This window comes from Plectropomus leopardus, chromosome 18, assembly GCF_008729295.1.
Source record: "Plectropomus leopardus isolate mb chromosome 18, YSFRI_Pleo_2.0, whole genome shotgun sequence".
Taxonomy (NCBI): Eukaryota; Metazoa; Chordata; class Actinopteri; order Perciformes; family Serranidae; genus Plectropomus; species Plectropomus leopardus.
The window spans coordinates 8,661,401-8,682,184 of record NC_056480.1 but is presented as its reverse complement, the minus strand read 5'-3'; the positions used below and the strand labels follow the sequence as shown (position 1 = coordinate 8,682,184).

Below are 20,784 nucleotides of genomic sequence, written 5' to 3'. Positions count from 1 at the left end.
CCACTGTCATACATAAAGATTAATGTAGTGTCTGCACTTTGTTACTGTTTGATTAGGAAAATCTATATGGACTTCATATCGGTTTTCACTGGTTGGGCCGGGTGAAAAATGGCAACGTGTGGCCGAGCGAGCGTCTGTGTGTTTGGGTCTTCATGTATGTGTGTGTTCCTGTGTGTTTCTGTGTCTTTATGTCATGACTTAACGGTGCTGTGGAAATAAATGACCCGGCAACATGTTTTATTTTCCCCCACAGTACTGAGACAGGAAGGAGGGTGTTGAGGCTCCGTTCTATCTCCCTCTGGCCTCAGTCACTCACAGGAAGCTCCTCATTCCCCGCTTCCTAAACCACTTATCCCCCAGTGACTCGGAGTCAATCTCAACCCAAAAAACTGGATGAATAGCATCCCTCATTACACACAGCCTGCCGTTTTAAAGCCTGCTTTGCTGCAAATCCGCCAAATTATAATCCCACAGATATTTGTGTTAAGCAACAGACCTGCTGGGAAAGGAATGATTCAGTCGTAATGCATTCGATTAGAAGTTGAGCGTAATGATCATGTTCCAGAAAAAAAAGGGAAATAAGGTGAATTAAATACAACAAATGTAAAAGTAGTTCATTTTATTCAAGTGTTAATGCAGTGTGGGGAGTAAAAAATAGTAAATCATCTAGAAAAGAATGTAGAAGTATACACTCAATTTGATTAAGATGTTAATGCGAAGTTGAAAATAAAACCACAGTTGAACTGAAAATGTAAAACAGAAATGCTACAGACTATGCTCACTGGTGTATCAAAATTCAAGTGCAAATTGGATCCATCCATCCATTTTCTGCCACTTTTCCGGGGCCAGGTCATGGTGCAAGCAGGCTAAGTGAGGTAGTCCAGACGTTCTTCCTTCCTTGCAACGTTTCGAAGCTCCTCCTGAAGGATCCTGAGATGTTCCAAGGACAGTTGAGATATACAGTATAATCTTTCCAAAGTCCACTGGATTTACACCCGGGTCACCTTCCCATTTAAAAACCTTCAAAAGATGACGTCCAGGAAGCATTTTGATCAAATGCCTGATCCACCTCAACTGTCTCCTTCAAAGGAGCAGTGGCTTCCTCTGGATGTCACGGTCCTTATCTTATCTCTAAGAGTAAGCCCAGCCATCCTTTGGACAAAACACGTTTTGGCTGTTTGTTTCCACAATCTCATTCTTTTTGTAACTGCCCAAACCTCGTAAAGGTGAGGGTCGGAGCTAATGCCTAGTCCTCACGTACACAGGTATTTTTTAAAACTCAGCTTTTCCGATGCATTTTGGCCTTTGGTCCACATGCAAACAGTTTTTTGACACCAAAAAGGGACATTCTGAAAAACTCCTTGCGATTAACACGATTTTAAAAATGAATGAGTCCCGTACAGACCTTAATGGCATTATGATAAACGCTGGCAGCCCTAACGTAAACACAACAGGAAGACCCGATGCTGGATCATGATATCAAATGTGGGGTCGTCAGACCTGGTGCACATCATGGTTCATATCATCGGCCTGTAACATGATCTTCAGCTCAGGTGACAGAGACTATTGGACATTCCACTTGGCCTCCCAGGGGATCCCAGCTACATTCAGTCGCTATAAACCTTCAGCAACGAGATAAAGTAGCGGAGCTGACCACCTCGCTTCTCTGCAGCTCATGTCAAACCTCACCTTCTTGAAATGCATTGAGTTTTCCACGAGCTTAGCCTACAAGCGCGCTGCTTAAGCCAGCCAGCCAGCGTGGTACAGTGCAGCCTTAATACCAGAATCCACATTGGAAAGAAAAAAAATACAGACAACCTCCTACGCTTTACTATGACAAAGCTCAATTTGATGTGATAAAACCCGACTTTTCAATTGAGAAAGCTATAAGACACTTTATGAAACTTTTATACGGCGTTGGAAATACAATATATGGCAGAGTGTTTGCTCTGAACAAGCTGCGGGATAAATCGACAGTGCGTTCGTGTGTGTGTGTCTGTGTGTGTGTATGTGTGCTCTGGTTTCTTTATTATATAGACAGAGAAGTCGTTTTTATATTTACATAATGTTCTATATGCTTAATATGAATTTGAAAAGCTAATTCTGCTGTGTCCTCTCCTCCCTCCCTCCTCAGGTTCTACTCCTCGCCTTACAGCATCGCCACCAACCGCATGATTGCACAGACCTCCATCACGCCCTTCATCGCTGCTTCCCCCGTTTCCACATATCAGGTGGGCCATAATGCACTGCATTATGGGTAGATTGCTGTCTGTGTATGTGTAATATGAGGGTTTTGCTTTGTGTAAAGGAGATGGAAAGAGGGGGCGGGCTGCAAAACAGCGTGAGGTTCTCTCTTCTTCTCTCATCGTTTTCTTCGCCGCTCCAGCTGTGCTCGATGACATCTGTTTCGTAGGCGGCAAACACAACAGGCATCAGAAAACAAGAGGCAGAAAAAAAAAGGATTAAAAAACGGCTGACAGGGTAGAAAAAACTAAAATCGCCCATCAAGAATGAAAGTGTCTAGGAAAAACAAACGCTTCCCTCCCTCCCAGTTTCCTGACCTCTTTGTGCTCCCTCAGCTGCTAACACAATAAAGACGTTTTTTAATTATTTTTTTTTGTTTTTAGATTTTATTTTTGCTAACTTGGATACAATCACTTCCTCTTCCAAAGTGAATTTCCACATTCCTCACGGCTGTGATCTGCGGAGTAATGAAAGAGAACAGAACAGGAACGTGAAAATTGGCTGTGTGAGATGTCAAGAGCATTAACCGTTTTCCGTCACCGCGCATTTCACGCGGCACCCTTTGCCGAATCTAAACATCAAGAGGCAGTGCCACCGTGCCCTCTCGCTCAGACACTATCGTTGAACATCGGCTCTGTTTGGTATGCAAAGACAGGCAGACGGGGATAGTGAGCAAGAGAAAGGAGATGAAGGATAGATGGGGAAAATAGAAGGGACAGATGGAGAGAAAGACAACTAGGGAGAGGAGGACAGATAGTACGGGTGGTGGTGATGGCAAAGGCTCGGGTGGGGGTGGGGGCAGAGGAGGGGTGTCGCTGAAGGTTGCTGTGCCCGTCTTTGAGGCACGCTTGATTAAAACTCTGGTCCAGTACCTGCGGTGGAGGAGTAGGGGAGAGAGGAGGAGGGAGAAAAGTGGGCCAGGGCGCGTCTCTAATCCGCTCTCGGAAGGCTTCCCAAATTGATTTATCAAAAACAATGGCCAGGCTTTTGAGGAATATTAATCCTCACAGTTTCAATATCGGGCAGCTCTGCCACCGCTTCCTGTAATATTGCCCTTCAGCCAGTCACGGCAGGAAGGTGAGTCCTTCATCTTCTGTTCAAGTACAAAGAGACAGAGGGAAAAGAAAAAGAGAAGACAAGCCAGGCAGCCACATACGCCAGACAAAAGGAAATCGCTTCCTTTTGTGATGATAACTATTGCCTTTGTAATGAAAATCTCAAGGTTCATGGAAATGACTGCATATGCCATTCCTTCTTTTATGTTTATGTTGAGTGGATATTTTCTGAGCTACTAGTATAGTGGCATTGATTTATCAAATCTGCAAATGACCCATGCCAACAGCAGTGTTCTGGTGTTCTTTCAAGCCTGCCTCCAGTGAGCTTGAACGATGATTGGCTTTGTTTCCTGGAAAAACAGCTTTGATGATCCACATGACGGGAGCCAGCCCAGGCCAGATCACTACCGAGATCTCAGCTAGTGCCGCCAGCCAACCGTGGCCTGGTTTACATCACTGGCTCTGCAGACTGGCTCACAGGCTGACTAAATATGTGACTGGCTGGCTGGATGTGTGGCTGGCTGGCTTACTAACTAGCTAACTGGCTGGTTGTTTGGCTTCACGTTTGACTGGTTGGATGGGTGGCCAACTGGCTGACCGTGCGGATGAACGACTGACTGACCGGCTTTTTGGCTTATTGGCTGACAGGCTGTTTTAAATGGTAACGCGAGCTGTGAAGTTCAGCCAGAGGTGGAGAGCTTCTTAGGTAAATTATACTGTTAACTCACACTGGACCTACTGTGACTATAGAATTATTGTTAGTACAGACAAGTCTCAATCAGCCAAGACAAATGCTCAGAGGCAAAGGGCCTCTTCAGTTCAGCAAAACTGTCAATGCTAGTTTCGGACTGATGCAGTTGTCATTTGCATGGCCAGCGCCCACGTTGTGTAGCAAATGTACTTGCCCCTATTTGTGCACCCATTGGTGTGTAGGTCTTTAACAGAGGTGTCTCCTGTTGCAATTTTAAGCAATTTTTATTTTGAGCCATTAAAAAGGCATTGACCAACAAAATTATGGTCTAAACTCAATTGCTTTGTATTTTCTTTGTAATTGGCCCATTTTTCAAATAGTAAGATGTGATTACATAAGTGGGCTCACACTGTTCTTACACTCGGCTTGTTATGCACACAGGACTGGAGGATGGGTTGCATGCAGGTGAAATAATGCATCCTTAATGAAGGAAATATTAACAACATTAATTATTACTCTAAAATGTTAACATAGCAGCGAGCAGAGCTGCAGAGCTGCTGTCTGACTCCCCATTAAGAGAGGCGCTTTACACATTTACTCACACGTTGAGTTCTCCACAAGGTTAGCCTACAAGCCTGCTGCTTAAGCCAGTCATTGACCAACAGAAACCTGATCTAAAGTCGATAGCGCTGTATTTTGCTGCTATTTAAAGGGTGCATTATTCAGAAGATGTACCTAGATAACAGGTTTCATCACATGCATGTAATCTGCTTGTAACACACACAGGGATGCATGGATAGGTAGCATGTGTGTGAAATATTACATTATTAATGAGGGAAATATTAACATTTATTATTACTCAAAAATATGAATACAGCAGAGAGCAGAGCAGAGTTGCAGAGCTGCTGTCCACATTAAGAAGGACGCTGTGTACATTTACTCATGCATTGAGTTTTCCAGCATGCAGTTTTTCTAGCCTGCAAGCGTTCTGCTTAAGCCCTCCATTGACCAACAAAAACTTGATCTAAAGTCAATAGCGCAGTATTTTCCTGCTATTTCAAGGACACATTATTAGGTAGCAAGATGTGGCCACATATGTGGGTTCACAACGCATACACACTCTGCTTGTTACAAACACGTGGATGTGCAGATGGGTTGCATGTGTGTGACATAATACATTTAATTAATTAGGTGAATATTAATAAGGTAATTAATGAAGTAAATATTAATAAGATTTGAGGCTGCTGTCCGACACCCCATTAGGAGACGCTGCGCGTATGTATTCACGTGGAGCAGTGTAACTTTGAGTATTTCATAAGAATTAATTAGATCTCAAACTGCTGACAGTGTGAAGGATGTGTTTCACAATCTCTCTCAGACAGTATGCTGTCAGTTTTGAAGCATGTCAGATGGTGCAGTGAACGTTTGGTAAATCGTAGCTCTACAATGGAATCAGCCAAAATGGTAAATGTGTGTTAAGTATTAGCATTGCACTAGCTCTGTAGTTTATTCTGTGTCATGTCATGTTGTACTGTGATTGTTTTGTTTTTTCAAACGTGGGTTGTAGCAGTGGTCGCAATGTGGGATATTTGGTCCTTAATGGACTTATCTAAATGATTTGATTCACAGCTAAAGATCTGACCACATTTCATTCACGATTGCCAGCTTTCATTTTGGAAAGCCCAAAGTGGTGCAGTGTACAAGGGCCTTAAGTCTGACTAGAGACTAAATCTCTCAATTGAATCAATCACATGATGGTCATGCAGTATCTTGCATAAAGATGAGTGATTAAAGATAAGCTTTCTCTGTGTCTATCTGCTGTCCCGTTCAGCTGGAGAGAGCAAATACTGCCATGTATAAACAAACAGACTTGGCTTCATGTTATAGAACATCGAGCTTGTTTAGGTGTGGATCCAAATCACGCGTTTGGGTTGGCACAGAGGATTGATTGCTCTTATAGCAGATTATTCCATGTTTGTCTTTGTTTAATCTAATCATTTTACCAGGATCAGTGGCCAGCCTGTGTGTTTGTCTGCTACAAGCTGTCTAATTCCTCTCTCCAGCACATCTAAAAGCTCTGTTTGTTCCTCCATTTTCCCCAGTCTCTTGATCATTGTCTCTGTCACTGTTTCACCGTCTCTTTAACGTTTTCATCAACGTTTGGGAATATGCATGTCTGTATGTCTCCCACACTTCTGAATTCTGTCCACCACTCTTAAATTCCTTTTTCTTTTTACTTTTTAATAATCCTACTAAAACCAGTCCTCTTTAGCTGTCTGTCCCTCGAATTTTCACAATGTTTCACCCCTCTTGCGACAGCACCGGGTACGGCATTAATAATATTATTATAATAGAGAAGGAACCTAATTTATGGGCTCCCTGCACAAGTCATACTGTTGGCAATAATGAGAAGGCAGGAGGGAGATTTGCTGCCTCCAGACTTTCAAATTCTTTCTGTAATTCTTTGGCACAACTTAATCTGTATAAAGTTCAGCCATTTTGGTGCATTAAAACCAACGCAATCACTTTAAAACCTCCAGACTTGAGAGTATTTGAACATATTGTGAATATTTGAACAGCGTTTATTGCTTTATGTGGGATACCACTCGGATCTGACTGAGATTGACAAAAATTTATATTGTCACCAACATTTTACATTTTATGTGTCTCTCCTCAGGTCCAGAGTACGTCATGGATGCCTCATCAACAATATGTTATGCAACCTACAGTAAGTACTCTACCATTCACCTGCAGTAGCTGCCCTTGACTCCCCATTGGGGCCCACCTTTAGCTGGAAATGTATAGTTACCCTTCAGTTTCTCCTCTCTGCGCAGTGTTTCACCAGAGTTGTTGAAAGCTTTTAGGAGGAACTCGTTAAAAAATGTTTATTTCATGTTTGTGCCGAAAATAGTTTACAACATGGAAGATTAGTTTTTATATTTAGAGCAATACTGCTGATCAAGAAAATATATTCAGTCTGGAAAAACGTTTAAGCCACATTCTTCCATTGCAGCAGGTCAAATGTCAAACCGGCTCAATTGCATACATTCACATACAATTATAGTGCCACATGAAAACTTCTTATAGCTAAATGATTGCTCCACTTTTGCCCTGCAGTTACTACACACAGCTCCATAAAAGCACATTATCCCATTCTTGTTTCCATCTTTCGTAAGTATACAAACACATTTCGTTTTATTTTTTAGTTGGGAGTTTATAGGTGTTTGATGTGCCAGGAAGCGATTCAGCATCATTTACCAGACCGCAGCACAATACAGAAGGCTGTAGACTGTTGCTCTGGGTTACCAGCCCAGACAGCAGACAGGGAAAAAATTAATATCAATTAGATGTAGTTCACTGGCAACACAGTCTGCCACAGGAGAACATTACAGGAGATTGCATCCAATGATGTTCAGTCATCCTACTCTCTTAGAATTAAATGTGCTAACTAGAAAGGTATAGACTTTATTCTCTTGTCCTCATTGGATAATCTCTGCGAATCGTTGTAGGACTGTCCCTTGAAAGTAGGAGACTCGAATCATCAGTTGGAGACCCTCATTCAACCGAGACTGCCTCAAATCAGTTGTTTTTTTTCTGTGCAGTGTACTCATGGGGACGTTTTGGTCCCCAGATTTTGCAGCAGAGTGAGTTCTCTTGACTTACACGCTGCGAACATGCTGCAGTGGCACAGAGGAAGAGACCGCACCGTAAAGTGAAGAAGTGGTGAATTTTCAGCTCACAGCAAATTTGTTGACATCTAGTGTCAGAAAAAATGTTATTGTGTATTTGTGGTCAGTCGTTAGCGCCGTTAGCTTGTTTATTGTATGACGTGAATGCTGCTGTCACACTGAACATCCCGTGAAGCCCGTTTAAACTTAAACCTTTGTATGGAAAACAAATTCAGTTACAGCCATAGTTCCTTGTAGAACCTTACGTCTCCCTCACCAACGTGGAACAGCTTTGATTCTGGTTCCCATACCTAATTTTGAACCGTTGAGAGCATTTCATTTCATTTTCACTTTTCAATCTGATGACAGTTGACAAACCAGACAAAGTGCAAAGCACAACACAACACAGAACAGTACAATAAGGCTGCCAGATAATTCTAACGAAAAATAGCCTCACATGAAAAATGCCACAATATTAATAATTCAAGACTAGAAATGAAATAAAAAAGAAAAGAAAAGATACTATGCTTGTTCAATTGCCCAAGAAAGTCAGGGTCTCTATGGAGGAGGAGTTATGTTGCACTGAGCCAGAAAAGGTCCCCAAATTCTCAAAAATAGCCCTTTCCGTGTATTAAGTTTATCCAGACGTAGTCTTTCCATCTGAATAACAGACATCATCTCTCTGAGCCAATGTGTAAAGCAGGGTTAGTTGGTAGACTTCCAGGTCAGGAGAATACGTTTCTTAGCAACCACCATTGATAGATGTAGGGCAGTCTGTATGTCGCACGACAACTCAAAAGTCCTTGTAGAGCAGCCGAAGATAGCCAGGTCGTGGTTTGGTTGAATATCCCTTTTGAAAGCATGCACAGGCTATTCTTGACCTGAAGAACCGTGACGACATCAGTAAGGATGTCATGTTCTACAGGTTGGGAAGAGGACGGGGAGGGCAACAACAGAAACGATAAGTGAGAAATCACCACAGAAAATATTGTGTGCAGTGATATATTAATAGTTGTTCCATGCTTGTTTTGTTTTGTTTTTTTTTATTAAAAAGCTCACAAGTAATCAATGAGATTAGCCTTTTTGCTACTTCCGTTTTCTCTCCCTCTGTTGTTGACGCATCCTCAATTAAAATGGTTCCAGTTGAAACTAGTAAAAATTGAGGCTGATTTGCGGGGAAGCACCAAGTTTCCAAGAATTCTGAACTGAACCAGTTCAAGAAACAAAGCTAATTTGGTGGAAAAGGGGTATCAGAGATTTCTACCTACCATTAAATATAAAGGAGAAAGGTTTCACCCAGAACCTCCTTTAAGAGATTCTACAGAGAACCCTTTTATGGTGTAATGGTTCCACCAAAAACTCCCTCTGGTGTTTCTATCCAGAACCTTTCAATCTTTTAAGGGTCCTATCAAGAATCCACCCAGAGGTTTCTACTGAGAACACTTTTATATTCCAAGAGTTTCATTTAAAACCCACCCAGACAGGCTCTTGCAGTGCTAATTTTCTCCATTACCTAAAGAGCTTTCTATCCCACTAACCCTGTTTTTGTTTAAGGGCCCTGACACACCAAATCCAACAGTCAGCCATTTGTCAGGTCGTCAGTGGGTGTCTGCCCCCCAGGTTTTGGCGATGTGTCCTGCACTATTGGCAATAGTCAGCCCCTGTCAGCTTTTTTGCACTGTTCAGACTGTTGGATCGTCTTCAGAGGCAGTTCAGCTTAGCGAACAAGAAAAGAAACTGAAATGAGGCAAGCAAGTCAAGAGGCCGTGACATCAAAATGAATTTCTTATACAAGGCAAGATTAATTTTTTAGCTATTGAGTTCTTGAGCAAATATGCTTTATAACTGTTTGTGTTACTGTGCGTTACTTCTCCTTTTTTCTGTCCGCATCAGGGTATGGGCCTTTGTTGCCAGGAGTTCTTTGATAGTTCGGTGTGTCTTAACATGTTAAACTGCACTGCAAATAAAAATATCTGTATAAAAAAAAAAAAAAAAAAACTGCAAGATATTTCTCAAATGTCATAAATCCTTATAGTCAGGCATTACCTATTCACCTGTATGCATATTCATTTTATCATTAGTACAGAGTAGTGAACTTTGATCATACAGCATGAGTTAAATTATGCAGCTGTGAGATTTATTAGCGGTAACTTCAGCAAAAGATGACTCAGGTTACCCTCAGGCTGATGATTTTTTTTCCAAACATAATATAACTGCATCAGGAAAATTATCTAATATTTATGTGTTTATTATATTGTGTTATAATGCATGTCATAGTAGTGGAGCAGTGAAACTGGTTCAAGATTGTAAAGAATCAACTAGATATGCCCTGGACTGGTTCAGAGCAATGAAGAACAGTGTACACGGAATGTGCTTCAGGGGCCACGAAAAGCCTTAAGCAAACATTAAAGCCTCTGGCAGAAAGATTAAAAACCTCTAAGCAACAAAATGAGAACACTCATGGAGCAAGGATCAATTAAAGCTCAACCTTAAAACAATTTACAAAGCTACTAATGCTCTTTGTTGCTACAACATTAGGAAAGTAAATGTGGGATGTTTTTTCTAAACAGTACTGTTGGTACCTTAAAGAGAACATGAGTTCAAAAGGTTAATATAAAACATGTGGGTTGTTAGAGTCTCTAACAACATTTTTTTTTTTTAAAAAAAACATACATATTTGTTGTCTGATTAAAAACCGAAACATCCATTAAATTTTGCCAGAGGTACTAAAATGTGTTTTTAACAGTAAAGAATATAAAACTAACTCATTAGTGTGGATATTCTTTGCAGACAACAAGACCTAAAAGAAACTCAGCGTGGTACTTTTCAGAATAACAAACTTCTGCAGTCTTCAACTACGCTCTTAGAAATACGGCTTTTGAAAGTGTTAAAACAGTGAAGTTATATAAATAAAAACACAATTTGCAAACTACAAAACTGGAGATGTCAAACACTACAGAGTTGATTAATATCTACCTAAAAGCCATATAATAAGTGAAAAACCTGAATAATAATTACTAAGGATTTCTAATTATTATTTAATTGTATATAGTAATTTTATCACCAGTTTAAAGGTAGATTTTTAATGTCTTTTCATCACACTCCAGACAATTTGGAGTCATCAGGTGCAAACATGCTGGAGTCTCTATTTCGCACATGTAGCACAAAACATGTAGTGTTTTCACCTCCTGGAAATACTCGCATGAAGCCAATAACAGCGTGGTCAGAGTCTCTTGCTGCTCTGTCAATTTGTCTGATGATTTCTGCTTCCGCCCTTACCAAGAGAAGTCCAGAGTTTCATCGTTTTTTCCAATTAGACATTTTTCACGTAAATTACATTTTCTTCCTTACCTGCACGTTTGTTTTCTTCCAATTTCGCAAGATCCTCATCATGATTAAAACTTAATCAACAAGCCACTTGCTGGGTATACATTTTGCAGACAATTACATTTTCTTTTCACACAACAGCTTAATTGGACATTACACAGACTTTGTACTAGGAAGAAGCCGGCAGGACAAAGTTTGTTTAATGTCTAATCTAATTGATTCAGACATTTGCGTTCTCACATACAGCTCCTCCAGGTAATCCCAGGTTTGCAGTGCATGTGTGACAGGGGCTATTTTGAAAAGCCCTTTCTTACATTAATCAATTATGTTTCCTTTGGCAGTTGGTCAGTTTTTTTGTTGATAGTCAAAGTAAACCAAGAAAATGTTCATGAGGTGCAAATGCTGATAAGCACCCAGAAAATGGAATTCTCTAATATTTCCTAGTTCTGTTGCTGCTTTTATCGAAAAATATTTGCCAGTGTCAGTAGAATTGTTAGCCTGAGTCAAAAAGACACCTGCTTCAGTCCCTGTGATTGAACAAATTGGGAAACACTGGACTCAACAGCTGACGGTCTAGCACTCACTCACTGGAGGAGTGCTCAACCAGCCGCGTGGCTCCCCGCTGCGGCCATTTACCACTCAGTCCTACCCATCTCACTTCCACTCCCGCTGTGGGACAGTGAACATGTAATCTGGTCGCAGCAGGCCACCAGCCAGGCACACACACACACATACACACACACCACACCCAGCTGCAGCTGCCCTCCAAGCCACTCAGTTTGCCTTTCAGCCATGCGACCTCCTGCCTGTCCTACAGGTTTCTTAACTCTCCGGCCTTCTCTTCCCCGCCGTCGCTTGCTGCCTTTGCAGTCACTTTCCTGGTGTTTCGCACAGGAGTAAAGTTAGCTCACTAACAAGCAAACTATTTTTGCTGCTGAGTCCGCCTGTTGTGACAGTGACATGGATGTTAGACATTATTACAAGGTGAATGACAAGATTGACTTCTAATGGTGTCAGCATGTGCAGCGATGTGTACTTGTGTGCGAATATGTGTTTGCTGCTGCAAACACGTGCACATCAATGTATCTCTGTGTGTCTAGACCAAGCATACTCAGCTTGCTTTTCTTGGGGGCCACTTCTGCAAAATGACAGGAGGCTGCCCTATACATGTTTCTAGGATTTTAGGACATTTGTAGGACTTCAGGACATTTCAAGGATTTATGGGTTTTTTTTAAAGATTTTTTTTTTTCCTTCATTGGATAGAACAGTGACAGTGTGAAAGGGGGAGAGAGCGGGGACAACATGCAGCAAAGGGCCATGAGCTGGAGTCGAGCCCACGGCCGCTGCAGCAAGGACATTCCTTCAAACATGGGGGTGCCTGCTTTATCCACTGATCTACCAGACACCCTGGATTTAATGACGTTTAAAGGAGTTAGAATTTTCTAGAATTTCAAGGACGAGGACATTTGTAGGATTTTAGGATGTTTCTGGATTTTAGGACATTTCTAGGATGTAAGGATATTTCTAGGATGTAAGGACATTTCCAAGATTTTAGGACATTTCTATGATTTTTGGATGTTTCTGGATTTTAGGACATTTCCAGGATTTTAGGATGTTCCTAGCATTATTGGATTTTAGGACATAAGGGGCTTAGCTAGGACCTCTGTTAGGGGTTGCAGGAGATCATCCAGCTGTACTTTTTTTATAAACAATCTCTGTTTTGATGCTCTTTTATGCACTCTGGCACCTTATCTATACTAAAAAAAACAATTCCCTGTATGAATCACCATATTTTTATTGTGAATTAGAAAATGGTCGGGGGGGCCATCCAGCACCCAATCAGGGGCCAGATTTGGCCCACGGGTTGTTAGTCGAGTATCACTGGTCTAGACTATGCCAATGCATGTGTATATGTAAATGTACACACCATTTTCTTCATCTTCTGGTATCTTCTCAGACTCTCCAGTCATGTGTTGTTATGGTTTGTCTGTCAGCACATACACAGCCTCGTCGTCTATGTTTGTGTAACCCCTCGTGTTTGCCAGATACATGTTTGTGTGCACTCTATGTGTTATGTAGAGCCATATGTGTGGTCCATACTGATTATTCCCAACCAGCCCGTACGACTGCCTGACGGCCATCCGTCTTCCAGCCTTATGTCATTAGGCCTCTTTCAGCCATTGGCAGTAGCCACTAGCCAGTAGCCGCATCGTGCTGTGGTGTTCATCTCATCATGCCTTCATGCCAGAAGAAGCCATGTGGCCATGTCGTCCCCATGGCCCCGTCCCCATTGTGTTCCGGTGGCTCTCTCTGTCACCAAACGGCTGCTAGTTGCTAACCCCAGCTGTCATCGCCGTCAGTGGATCATAGCTACCAATCTGTCTCCCTTTATGACCCGCGCTCATATCCCGTACCAGCTACATACACAGCAGACCGCCCCTTACTTACACACACACACACACACACACACACACACACACACACACACACACAGCCTGCCACCAGCTCAGTGAATCACATCAAATTACCCAAGCATGCTTGCTTCAAGAGCTCGGGGGCCTACTCAAAGCATTAAAAACCAATTGATTGTGCTGCAGTTTGGCGGGCCCCACCACGTGTCGCGTGTTAAACCAATGGAGCGTTGTGCAATGGCGCTCCTGGTGTCCAGGCAATATGGAGGCGGTCGAGCGTGGAAAAGGAAGAGGTCACAGCAAGCCAGTCAGATGTCAGAATAGAGGAGAACAGTGTGTGTGTGTGTGTGTGTGTGTGTGTGTGTGTGTGTGTGTGTGTGCGTGCATGTGTGCATGCGTGCACGCGTGTTAGATTACCTGGAATATTGTAGCAACACAGTAGCAAAGGGGGGTGAAACTGACTGGAACTTCAGCAGCAGTTCTTTAAAAAATGGTGTTTCGCAGTTCACACGTTGGCGGCGACGTCCCTGAGCGCACCCCCATGAGTTTCTCATGATGGAGGGAAAGTTCTAACTGTTAAGAAGCTAACTTTGCACTGACAGGTTTTCTTCGGAAACAAACGCTTGGTTGTATTTACGTTAAATTGTTTAACCTTGACATTAAATCAAAAATTTTGCAATTGAGTGTATGAAAGTTGAGTTATTTTGGCCTGTTAGCATGGTTTAAGCACATAACTTCCTAAGAGACTAAAAATATAATAAGCCAAGCCAAGGAAGATATTACACTTACACTTAATTTGAAGCATTACCAACATAACAGAGCTGTCTTGGGCAATGTCCGTAATTATTGTCTTTCGTATTGCATTGTGGGATATTTATGCCTGAATAGTGGCCAGTGTTGGCATACTGTAATGTAGTCTTTGAAATAGAGTGCTATTTACATAATATCAGTTTCAAACTAAGGCTGACATCCTAAAAAATCTCACATAATGTTTAAACATATTACTGTATAAAGTATGATATTTCAGACTCAGCCGTAAAAAAACATTCACTTCGTCAAAGAGACGAAAACTATGTTTCAAATCTGAATTGTCCCGCTGCAGCCTATGCACATATATGCACATATATGTACATATATGGCATTCAACTGATAAACAGAGATAAACTGTTCTAAATATAAACATCTGTAAAGATTGTTTATGGGATCATACGTACTTATTGCATTCTTTAGTAAGAGACATGACTGACTGGTTCTGATACTCCAGAGAAGCCACAGAAGTGCATTGTAGACTAAACTGGAGTTATCTGCACTTTCTGCTTGAGCCTTAAAAAAAAATCACTCCTCCCTTATTAATGCTGCAATGAAGACAATCATGATAAATTATCTGGGTGAGGAGCTTCCACTGGGATAAAGAACTCGCTAAGAAATTATTTCCTAACCTTAAAAGTACAATACTTCTCACAAGGATAAATTTAGCATGTTGGTAAAATGATATAAAAGGTCAGTGGAGAGAGATATACGGTGAAAAACCTGGTTAATTAGCTGCTGCTGATGCTGTGTTTCTACATGTTTTTCTGTATTTTAGCCTCCCAGTAAACTCCTTTAGAAATAGTGTCAGACAATAAACTGTAGGAAATAACAGATGATATATTGAATGGCAGTAAATCAAACTGTGCTGACGTTGAGAACAACTTGACCCAGAGTTTGCTTATTGCACAGTAAACAGACAGCGTTACAGCGTGTACCGCTTCGGCAAAGGTGTTTGTTTTTTATCTAACTAGATTAAGTTTGACAAGTCCATCCATACAAAACTGGACTTCATCCCCGCAGAGGAGCCGGCACTTTGTTAACGGGAAGACAGAGAGAGTGAGCGGAGAACAGTTTTCAAAATTTGTTTATCCCCAATTAATGGGAGCGATGCACTCGGAGAGGAACTTGATAGAAAGTGACAGTGTTTTTTAAAGTGGACAGCTAAATGAGGCTGTTCTTCCAGGCGTTGTTCTTCGTTCTTTTCTTCCCTCACTTTATCACTTGTCTTCCCTTCCTCTTCTCAGCTCACACTGTCTCTCAGAACTCCTAATGCTGTGCTCTGTTTGGCAGTTAGGCGTGGGATGTCAGAGCAGCATGACTGCTCGCCTTTTGTGCTATGTTGTTTGGTCAGCGCTACACAAGTCAGCAGAGCCTGCAGACGGGGCGAAAACTGGAGCCCCAAAAGACAAATGCACACATGCGGCTCACAGATGCACGACTTCCGAAACACACATATTGTTTTAGTGCAGAAACACATTTTTAAAGAAGCATTTCACCAATACAAAGAGAGTCTTTACGTAAAACGAGGCTGTCTCAGCAGTAGAGACGCAAATACTTTTGGATTGGAGCTACATGACCAGAGAAAACAAATAATAGGGTGTTTTTGCTTAAGGGGTAGAAAACCTACAACTACCAGAATGCATCAGATAGATAGACACACAATGGACCTCATCCATTCGACACAATGGCAGTCGGCTGGATCTCTGGTTACAGTGAAACAATGAGCTAAAACATGTTTCTGAAAAACATTTGAGGCAAGAAATATGCAGCTCAATAACAGAATCTTCTTTTATATTTGATCAGCGCTGCTTAATTTTACTGTTTGATCTCCCTTTTTTTGGCCTCCTTTTCACTGTGCAGGAAGCAGTATAACACCGACTTTCTGTTCACAAACTCTCGCCATTACGGCAAAACCGAGCATTAAAATACATTTCTGAAAACATTTTGGGCAAGAGATAGGCAGTGGAGTGATATAATCTTGATTTATATTTGATCAGCGCTGTCTAGTTTACCATTTGACAGGATTTTGGTCCAAATTTGAGACCATCACACTGGGATGATGCTGCATGTGGTTATATGTAGGCAAGAAAAGCACATGGCTACCAACGCCAGGACATTAACAAATGCACACACTCTCACGGATGGTTATGGATTAGGGGAAGAAGGCACATGTAAAGAAAAATCACCACAACATTCAGACAGGAAGCGAACACCGGACTCCCACATGAATGTCCAGTCTGTTGGACCCATCCGCTGCCCCACCTTTCCGCCCTCTTGCTTCTTGTACTTTCTTATTACTGGCAACCTGGTGCTGTCCAGCGGCGTGTCATGCGTACGCAACAGCTTCCGTCCAGCCGCATTCTCAACTGACGCCGTCCAGCTGCATGTCGTGCGTACACGAAAGGTGGCTTTTGGTGTCAGGATCTTACGCCGAAAGCACTGCAAAAGCAGCAGTATTTGACAACTTCAAAATGAGAATGGTCTGAAATTACATCTTTTGTCAGTGTTTTGCCAGGGGGCAGAGGAGGGACATCAAGCCACTGGTTTGATGGAGGGAAGTCTACCACAGTTTATCTATACATACTACCCACGTTGTTGTGATACAAAGCTGGTTGAAAATTGGCAAAGTATCCCTTTAAGGCTAAATCTCACACAGGATCATCAATCAAGCACTCTCAAATTCACTTCATACTGCCAAAGAGTGCCAGGGCCGCTGCAGTGCCAGCCAAGCGCAGCACTGCTGTCTTCCCCTATGACTTATCCATCCTCTCTTTTTCCTCACTGTATGTGCTTCAAGTGTGTAGACGCTACAATGCATTGGCTCTTACACTGAAGGTGAATTATTGAATTCCTCTCCGTTGTACCCCGGCCAGCTCTCCCTGGCTCCGGCTTTCAATGGCCGCTTGCTGGGCCTCTTAGAATTGAACCATAACTATCTGCCCTCCTCGGATAGGGGTGAATCGGTGCACTGTGTGATACCCATCTCCCCGCTTGACACGAAAAACGTTTCACGGATTCAGAGGGGGAACATTATGTCGGTCTCATAGATTTGACTGGCGAGGCAGAATTTGAGACGGGGCTATGGTCGTCCTTGAGTTGCTCTCGCCGCTCTTTCTCTACCTCTCTCTTATCGTTTCATCCCTCTCTCCCATCCTCACCTCCTCTGTACTTCTTCCTATACATCTCCCTCACATTTCTCCCAGTTTTTGTCTCACTCCATCTCTCCTCTCTCTCTCTCTTCTGGCTGCCCTTTCTGAGTACAACTGCAGCTACTGTGCCGGTGCCAGCAAAAAATCGTCTGTTCAGGGTTAAAGTTGCATTCATATAAGAGAGATATTGTTGCAGTGCCACAGGGTGACTGACGGAGAGATTGAGCTGCTGCACTTTCACTGTAAGCCTTTGGATATTACCTCCAGAAATGTTGCGATAGTAGCAGAAACACATTTTAAAACTGATTTGCTTTGGTGGACAGGCTTTATTAGCTTGCTGTGTTTTGTTTTTTTTTTTCTAAAATTGGATTTCTAATTTTTTTTTTTTTTGGTTTTGTAAATAGGGTAAATATTCTGGAGAGATCCTTGAGTGTGAAATGATCCATTTGTCTGCAAAATGGCAGTCAGAGAATGGTTGATCCGAGCGTGGAGAGGAATGGACCTCCCATGAAGACATGACAAATACTGTTACATGCTTCATCTAGCGTCCTTATCCTCTCTCGTACACGCGCATATGCGCACACACAAACACAGTTCAAATCCATCCAGATATTTTGTCCTCCTCAAGTTAGTGGTTTCTTTTTGGTAATAATCTCATTACTCTGAGCATTTTACACTCCTAATCAGTCACAATAGGGATTGATTTAATTTGTGCACAACAAAGCAACGGCATTGTCATGAACAATCCCTGTCAGGGACAGTTAGTGACATATGTCCCCTCATTTTGATGTGTTTCCTATTTTCACCTCTCTGAAGCAGACTATGCTTTATTGGCCAAGTTAAATGTGCACATACCAGTGATGTAGCACTCCAGGCCTCGACACGGACTTGAGTCCGACTCAAACCCCTATTCTCTGGACTCGTGACTCGACTTGGACTCGAGCATTCATGAAGTCGGACTTAGAAGTTGGATAAAGATCAGATGACTTATATGCGTAAAAAGTTCTTGCAGTTTGGGTTTAAGTAGGGCTGTACCCGACTCCAGTGCATGTTCACTGCAGCATTCACATAATATAGTAAACAAGCTAACGTGCAACAACATTTCTGTCAACACTAGACATCACAAAAGTCAGAGCCTGTATTGTATAGAGTTGGTGGGAGTTGTAGATTTGACACTTATAAGCAGAGGGCCTCTCTCCTCCTCTGTGCCACTGCATGGTGTCTGCAGCTTTGTATCAAAGAGTAGCGTCAAAGTCAAGAGCACTCACTCCACAGCAAAATCTAGGGACCACAATGTCCCCAGATGTAGGCTACACTGCAGAGAAAAAAACAACTCCTCCACTGGAAGGAATTTCAATCAACCTCCAACTTTCAAGGGGCAGCCGTTGTATAAAATTCTGGTATATATATATATATATATATAGTATGTAACATTGAGTCTTTTGCAGTGAAGGGTTGTGTGTGTACTCCACCTGCATGCGAGTTAATGTCCTGCACGACCCTGAGTATATATGCTCACAATCAACAGATGCACCCCTGATTGTGCAGGTTGTCTTCAATGATTTTATATCCTGTTCTGGGAAAGTCAACACTAAATGCTCTTTTTGCAATTGTACAAATGCTTTCATCAGCTAGCTAGCCAAAGCTAACGTTATGCTCTGAAGTAACTCAACCATAAATACAAAGGTTTAGCCCAGATAGCAAGAAAGCACATGGCTACTTAACATGCAGAACGGCATGCATATGAAGCAGTCATGTGTTTTCTAGTTATCAGACTTTCTGGAGTGGACAAACAGAAGAAGCTGGTGGTCAGACCTTGCAATCAGGTATTTTTATTACATCTTGTTAATGTTTTGTGGGCTCATTATTATTACGGTTTTGTATGTTCCTAATGTATCGTGGTGTTAACTGCGTTACTTATAACATTGTTTCTCAGCCCTGGAACTCAAACAGTTGTCTGATGGTCCAAAAATGTATTTAAACAATTAAAATAATATCATATAGGTGCCACAACTAGTCGGCAATGGTTTGAACTAAGGACAACTAATAAGGACAGTTCTAGTTATATCTATACACATTTCTAACACTTGAGTAAAAAAATGCACACCTTTACCACAATCAGTTATGCAAAAATAGACCCTAGAAAGTCCCTAATGTCCCTTACAGGCATGAGGGTTTTAACTATTTTATTGTTATGATGTTTATATAATTGAAGGTGGTATAAAGCACCAGAGTGTAATTTTAATCAATCTTCCTTTGAAATGATGACAGCACTGTCATTTTTGTTTAATGTAGACCTTCGCTGGTGTAATTTTGAAAATGTTGATTTCAGTGCTGAAACGTTTTATTGTAATTCAGTCTGTGTCCTCTGGACTGCTGCACATGATTGACAGACAAATTAATCAATAAGTGGCAGGAGACTGATCCATCATCCCTCTTGTTGTCATCTCATTGTGGAGGACAAACAGTAACACAGAAGATAAACATCTTTGCCAGAGGTGAGAAATCCTCCGGCGGCTCCATATGCTAATCTGTTAACATACATTGTTGTGGCCCCTCAGCTGCTTCATTTCCACGCTAACAATCCCCGTTTTCCCTGTAGGTTCTTGTCTGGGTTGGAAGTATGCTTACCACAACCATAAAAAAAATAAAATTTATAATTTAAACATGATGGTAAATGCCAAGATAAGCCGCTATCTGTGTCAATGTCAACTTGTGAGGCTTCAGTCATTGCTATTCATCAGTGCGCGCTACGACTTCCTGGCTTAGTCTGCGGCACGTTGTAGACACACTGTCAGTAAAAGCAGGGCAGCCCTGGTAGTCTGGTAGCCCCAAGGTGGGATTCAGGCTGAGGATTAGGGTGAAAGACCCAAGATGCTGGCTCCCTTTTAGAGCTTAACCAACAGAAAGGTGCCTGAGGGCGCCGGAAAAGTGGTCGCAGTCGAGGTGGGTGAAGTGCTGGGTGGCTGTTGTTCAGCACAAATACAGACCAAGATGGTGATGAATTCAGATGATTCAAGAGCATATAAATATGGATTAACCCTTTGAGAAACGAACCAATATCAGTTTTCTTGTGCTGCATTCAAGACAACTTTCACAAGCAATCTTTTGAAACCTGAGCAAATCGGTTTGATTTCTTTCAAAAACATGAAAAAAAGGCAATGAACAAGAAATGGGTAAAAGGTAACAAGAAAACAACTTAGGAATTATTTTTTTGTTTTATACTTTTTTGGCTAATTTTCAGGTTATTTTTTTTGTAACTTTTACTCCTTTTTAGTGATTTTTTGGGTCATTTCTTGTTAAGTTACTCATCGCCTTCCTTCCATGTTTTTCAAAGGGTTAAAGACAAATGCATGTTTATTAAAATCCAGTAACTTATATAATTTTTTTGGCTTCTATGAATACGGTTTCAGTGCCTACAGGTGGGCA

The 20,784-nt window shown here is 41.8% G+C and overlaps 1 protein-coding gene across 2 annotated transcripts in view; it reads left to right on the top strand.

The window, feature by feature from the left end:
• Positions 1-20,784, top strand: part of rbms3 (RNA binding motif, single stranded interacting protein) — a 379,413-nt gene that overhangs the window by 334,340 nt on the left and 24,289 nt on the right. For both annotated transcript variants that reach the window (XM_042506228.1, XM_042506229.1), the window contains 2 exons: positions 2,135-2,231; positions 6,668-6,718. In XM_042506228.1, the coding sequence (XP_042362162.1) occupies positions 2,135-2,231; positions 6,668-6,718 (148 nt within the window). The remainder of the gene's footprint in view (positions 1-2,134; positions 2,232-6,667; positions 6,719-20,784) is intronic.